The 6,715-nt window shown below is 45.1% G+C and overlaps 1 protein-coding gene across 1 annotated transcript; it reads left to right on the forward strand.

Annotated features, from left to right (window-relative positions):
• Positions 1 to 438: 438 nt before the first annotated feature.
• LOC138487297 (uncharacterized) lies at positions 439 to 969 on the forward strand. The gene has a single exon (XM_069613908.1). The coding sequence runs from the start codon at positions 439 to 441 to the stop codon at positions 967 to 969; it is 531 nt and encodes a 176-aa protein (XP_069470009.1).
• The last annotated feature ends 5,746 nt before the right edge of the window (positions 970 to 6,715 follow it).

Genomic DNA, 6,715 nt, shown 5'->3' on the forward strand with positions numbered 1-6,715 from the left:
CTGATGACATTCTCCCTGTCAAAAGCAGGGGTTACAGAATGCCAGACCACAAAGGAAGAGGTCAAGAAGATGCTTGGCCTTGGGGTTATTGAGCCATCTACAAGTCCATGGGCTAGTCCAGTTGTACTAGTGCCAAAGACAGGAATCAAACAATAGAGATTCTGCTTTGACTATAGAGCTCTAAATGCAGTCACCACAATGGATGCCCATCCTTTACCCAGGATAGATGAACTGTTGGACAAACTTGGTTCAGCCAATGTGACCTGACCTCAGGCTATTGGCAAATAGCTCTGACAGACCATGCCAAGGAGGAAACTGCATTCTCCACCCCAGGAGGCTTATACCAGTTCAAGGTTCATGCCTTTTGGACTAAAGAATATACACGCTACATGTCAGAGGAAGGTGAAGCAAGTTCTGAATGGGTTACAGGACGTCTGCATGGCATACTTGAATGAAATTGCAGTGTTCAGTCCCACTTGGGAAGAGCATCTTCACCACCTTGGATATGTTTTGCAGGCTCTGGAACAGGCCCAGCTGACCAGAAAGGCTGGTAAATGTCAAAATGGTGAGAGTAAAGTGATCTACCTTAGGCATGCGGTAGGAGGAGGTGATATTAGGCTATTGCCTAGCAAAGTACAAACTGTAAAAGACTTGGCTACCCCTTCTATTCAGACTACAGTGAGAACCTTCCTAGGTCTCACTGGGTATTACAGCAATTTCATAGAGAACAATGGGACTGTAACTTCTCCCTTGAATGTAATCACCTCACCCAAACTCCCTAAGAAAGTCATGTGGAATGAGGAGTGCACTAAGGCCTTTGAAGGACTGAAGAAAGCCCTTTGTCAAGCACCAGTCTTGAGATCTCCTGAGTATAACCAATCCTTCATTGTACAGACAGATGATTCCAATACATGTATAGGTGCAGTTTTGAGCCAACTGGATGAGAAATGCAGGGAACACCCTATCTGATTAGTCAGCAGGAAGCTGAAAGACTGTGAGACAAGGTGGGCAACCATAGAATGTGAATGTGTTGTCATTGTGCGGTCTCTGAAGAAGTGTAGGCCATACTGCTATGGTTCTACTTTCATGATTCAGACAGACCACCAACCCTTGAGATGGTTATTGCAGATGAAGGGGAAGAATCCGAAATTGGTGAAATGGTCAATCATCCTTCAAGGCTTTGATGTTACCATAGAAAACAGGTCATGGTGTAATCACCTAAATGCTGATGGTCTGTCCCTCCAGAAAGTATGACCGACTGAAACAAGAGATTCATCCAGGAGTGGATTAAATGCTACTCTCCCTTAGTCTGGCGGGGGACGATTGTTATGGGGAATTCTAATTTCTGTGATAATTCCCTTCAACCTTAGAGACCTCCAGCTCTTTCGATGGAATTAGGACTTTTTAATTTAACCCTGGAGTGGGTGGAAATGTTTTCTCAGACTCTCATGTGTTTTTACATGATTGGGATTTTGTGTTTTCACTGTTTTTGGAGACTGACAACCTCCACAGACATCTACTTTTTGCATAGTGACATACAGCACCTTCAGTGCAGTGTTACAGAGAAATCCTTTTTAGATTTCTCATAAGGATCAAATACCTTTTATTGTGTGAACTACAGTTTCCAAGAATAATAGAATGAAATTGACTTTACTTACCTTTTCACTTTGTAGGTCCAGGAGACATCATCTTATGTGGAGTGCTGAGGGTTTACCTAGTAGCTCCTTAACCTACATTCTCGTGTAACATTTTTATGTTACCCTCACTACTTTAGATGTCTGGTAGCAGTGGTTTACTTTTTCCTCCCATTGTACTTTTCAACCGCAGGATCAACCCTCAGATGCAGTACAGCATCCATGGGTGACCATTTTGTCAAAATGACCCATCTTTTTTTTTTTGCCATTTTCTGTTTGTGAGATCTTTTTGGGGTTTTACTCTTTGTGTTGAGATAGGTTTCAGCCCTTTGTGTGTCTTGCCTTTGGCGGGCTTCAGCCCTGAATCCCACCCTGGCTCCAGTTTGTCTGGAAGGACAGGATGTGAGGGAGGGTCCCAAACCTCACCTGTCCTGTGTCTCTAGGAATGCTTGAATGCAACCAGTTCAGATTGGCTGGCTGGCTGTAATTGCAGGACAGCCACCACGCCACGCTCCCATTCATGCATAGGCTGTGCATGAATGGGAGAAACCTGTTTAAAAGGCGAGAGTTTTGGGACTTCATGCAGAGTCAACGACTGACAGAAACACCCGATGGAGAAACCGTAAACAAAGCTTACTGCAACCTCCTGGAACTTTGAATTGCCCGGTGAAGTCATGCTGCTGTGCTGAACTCCTTTTTCACCTTGACAGAGAAGCTCCCCTGGAACGACTTCTTCCCTTGGGTTAGTGGGACCAACTAACCCCAAGAGGAACTCCACTCGACCACCACCTCCAGAACCAGAGTTCCCTCACAAGAGTGCAGGAATAAGGGTGCAAAGAAAGTCCAGCCAGTATCCAAGATCCACAACAATGCTGTTTGCTAAGTGCTGAAATCAGCTGTGCTGCTGAACCAAAAATAACCTGTAGCTGTGGATGACCTCCCAAGTACCGCTGCAGGAGCCCTCCAGATGTTCTCACTCTTGTCCCCATGACTGAGGCTCGGGAACAAGGGTCTGCACCACTAACTCTCTAACTTTGTGCAAGATGTTTTGATCTAAGAAGTGCAACAGATCCATATACTGTGACCCAATTGATTTGGCTGTCCTGGCTCCCTGAAGACTCTTCTAGTCCACTGACTTCGATACTGTTTTTCCCTCATAGGTGGTAGATTGTTGTATACTGTTACTGCTTGGAAAGGCTTATCTAGATTTCATTGGAAGTTATAGTTATCCTCACATCTACCGATAAACTGGCTAACCTTTTTCCTTGCCTAACATTTCAGTTCTGCAACCTCAGAATCTGCAAAGTATAACTAGTGCCATTACGGTCCTTTGTATTGAAGTCACCTCAGGGTGTAGGAATTGTGTATGAAGCATATCCAAAGATTATCCACTAACTTTTTGTGATTCTGAAAAGTGATTTTAAAGTATATTTACACTGTTATAACGACTCACATTTTTAAAGCGTGCAAATTTAAAAATTGATGTTAAATAAATAAATAAATAATTATATCTGAAACCTTGAATGTAAGTATTACTTGGTTACTTGTATTTATGGATTTCATTTGCACAGCTCACATTTACCCCTCTTGGAATAGGCCTGGCTGCTCAGTCACACTACCAACTTGTGTAGTACAGACCTATACCAAAAGGTGGGTTACAGAATACCAAGCAGATAAGTGGTGTGTAGTCTCACACAGTGTGACTGCACCAATTCTTACCTAACATTGGTACTCAAGCCCTGATTTATAGAAAGATTGATGGACGATACACAAAGCCTTGAAATGTACCGGCTTGGCTACGGTGAGCCAATGAAGCGAGGCTAAGAGAAAGGTCGCCAAAATAAGGTGAGAGGATCCCAAGGCCAGCCTGGCTGCAGCGCTCTACAAATTCTGCAACCGTGGAAGAAGGTAGGCTGGCTGTGCCAGATAGAGTGAGTTGCAGTAGTCTAATGAGCCAGGAGTTAGGGCTGAGACTAGCACCATGTGACGATGGAGGGGCAGGAACGGTAGATTCTGCCGAAGAGTCTGAAGTTTGAAATGGATGGCCTGCTAGACAACACGTACCTGTGCTTAAAATGATAGTGGAAGAGAAAGCTTCAATTTCAGATACTTAACAACCAGGCTAGAGTTGGGTGCGGGCCTAACGCTGATGAACACAAATCGCAGACGAAAGAGGGGCATCCGCGTTTGACTCTATACAGAGCATCTCCATGTTATCCCTGTTAAGACAGAGCCAGTTACTGGACATCCAAGTATGGACCGCCACCAAGCAGGAGCAGAAGACAAAGGCAGTAGAAGGAAGAGAAAGATCAAGGAGCACCAAGATCTGAGTGTCATCCACATAAGAATAACACCAAAACCCATAAGAGTGAATTAGTTTGATTAAAATCTGTATATACACATTGAAAAGAAGAGTGGACAGAGCACAACCTTGAGGTACACCACATCTGATAGGTGTAGCAGATGATTTAAAAGGGCAGAGGAAAAAGGACAGTGAACGGTCAGAAATAAAGGAACTAAACCAGTTGAGGACCGAGACTGCAATGCCCGCCGAGGCAAACCTGTTGTCCAAGATGGTGTGGTTGACTGTATTGTATGCGGCAGAAAGATCTAAGAATATCAGCACGCTGACACCACCCAGATCAGCAATCTGTGTCAGGTTGTCTGTTGCGGAAACCAACATGCATTCTGTACCCCAACTGGGACGAAATTCAAACTGAAAGGAGTTAAGGAAGCCAGAATCCGCAAGGAAAGAGCATAGCAAAGGGGTAACCAGAGACTCCCTACGTTTCATGGTAAAAGAGAGAAGGGAGATGTGGTGGAAATGAAAGGAAGCAGAGGGCAGCAGGGCGGTTTCTTGAGTTAAGGAGTAACCAAAGAGTTCTTTGCCATAGCAAAAAGATGGGTTGACTGCCATGGTCAGAGAGGAATAAATAGAAGGGATGACCTCTTTAAGAATGGCGAGAGGAATGGAATCAGTGGGAAAGGCTGAGTTGAGACCTTTGGTTGCCAGGATGACATCAGGAAACACAAAACTGGGAAAAAGTGTCCAAGACCCGAACCAAGGCAGCAGAGTTTATGACAGGGACTGTCAAAGCAGGCGGTATGCCTTGGTCAGAGATCTTCCGATGGATGATAGTGATCTTATCCAGGAAAAAGGAGGAAAGGGAATCACACAGCTCTTGAGAAGGCAGAACAGGATTGGAAAGAGGAGCTGATGAGAGCAACTGAACCGGGTTAAACAGCTCATGGAGTGAATTAACTGCCAGTTCGACCCGTGTGGTATAGTGGGCAGACTTAGTATGAATGACAGCTCTCTGGAACACATCCAAAGCTTTGGAGAACGTCAACCGAGGAAGAGGGCAGTAGGAGATCTGCCACTTGAGTTCTGCCTGCCGGCGAAGAAGCCGGAGAGCTGTGTCCCCTGCCTTGATCCATGGTTCAGAAGGATAATCCCCAAGTTTAAGTGGCTTCAGAGGAGCCAAGTACATAAGAACAAAGAGGCAGGCATCGTTTTCAAATTAGCTGCTAACTTTATTCATGGAGGTCTCTAAAGGAAGCCATTGAAGATTGCCAAACTGCACTTATCATGCTGCAATAGTTTTCTAATATGTTCCAGTGTCTTTAGAAACACGGCAAATTCAGTCCTTGTGCTAATACTGTGCAATTTAGCACTTGCACCAGTGCAACGTTTCTGTAATTTGGCCCCAAAAATGTCATTCAGCATCTTTGCAAAGAATCTTTGAGAATTTGAAAAATGTGCACATTTGACTGTATTACTGTCATTGGGATGCCGGCATGAGAGGTTGTCTTGCCTGAACCTGACAGATGTTGCATAGGGACCAAAGAAGGTGTTATGCCTCTGCTGCCACCACATTCATTCATGACTGTACGGCGACCTGGCAAAATCCAGCTCAAGCCATATGCCTTCCCCAATATGCCACAGCTAGGGTGTGCAGGTGGCTCCAAATTGCTGTGCCACGACTTATGCAACTCAGGGCTTTCATCCAGGGATCTAATGCCTTCTAGGAGGGTGCAGTCAATATTACTTCAGTTTAAGGTGAAAGCATTCTGAGGGGGATGGTTGTATTTAACGTCAATTGAACAGTACAGTTTAAGGCTCATCAAACCAATGAGTTGCACCTAGAAGGCCCAGGGCTAAAAGCACTGTATCCTAGAGACCTGGGCCCAGATTACAGAAACATTGCACTAGTGCAAGGTTTTAGCACTAAGGTAAGGTTTGCCCTATTTTTAAAAACACTGGGACACATTAAAAAACCATTGCACCTCAACAAGTGCAGTTTGGCATATTAAATGTTAGCCCTGGTGCTAAAAAGATTCACTGTTGATGCATTTTTGCATCAGGACAAAGTTTTTTCTATGGCTATTCCCATTCCCTATTAGCACTAGGGGAAACTTTGCCCTGCTGATAAAAAATGGTGCGTAGATCAAAACTCACTGCCTTTCCCTCACCTCTCACACCCATCTTTGCTAATCCTAACTTCACCCCTAGGCTGTGGAATGACTCCGGGTTTAATGCGTGGCAAGAGGGGGGCTGTAGGTGCCTCAAAGACCTCTACAAAGGAGGGCAGGTGAGGGACTTCTTTACCTGCAAGAGCACTTTCGGGGTGGGGGAAAAGGAGCGGTTCTGATATATGCAGTTAAGACATTGGGCCCTACACCCCGCTATAAAAGGGGCGGCCACTAGGGAGCTTACCCAATTCGAGAAATATGTGTGTACTAAAGCAGGAGATAGACACCTAGTGACGGATTTATATAAATTGCTCAAGTAGGGAGAAGGGGCGGGCAAGCGTGGCTTTATGGTCAATTGGGAAAAAGAAACTGAGCAAGCAATTTCACTGGAGCAATGGCAATCCCTATGGGCGCGGATTCCCAAATTGACGAATTCTCTACAACTCCAAGAAATCTGGGTGAAGTTGATGTACCTATGGCACCTCACCCTCTACAGGGTAGCTGAAATATATCGGTCCGGAACCGAAACCGCCTTGTGTTGGAGAGAATGTGGGGAGGAGGGTTCCTGGAGACACCTCTGGTGGCTCTGTCCGAAGGTTGCCCCGTTC

Source organism: Ambystoma mexicanum, chromosome 9 (assembly GCF_040938575.1).
Source record: "Ambystoma mexicanum isolate Mex_15411 chromosome 9, UKY_AmexF1_1, whole genome shotgun sequence".
In the NCBI taxonomy this organism is placed as follows: domain Eukaryota; kingdom Metazoa; phylum Chordata; class Amphibia; order Caudata; family Ambystomatidae; genus Ambystoma; species Ambystoma mexicanum.

Excerpts from the sequence above, each read along its gene's own strand:
- LOC138487297 (XM_069613908.1), top strand. The coding sequence starts at position 439 with ATGGCATACTTGAATGAAATTGCAGTGTTCAGTCCCACTTGGGAAGAG.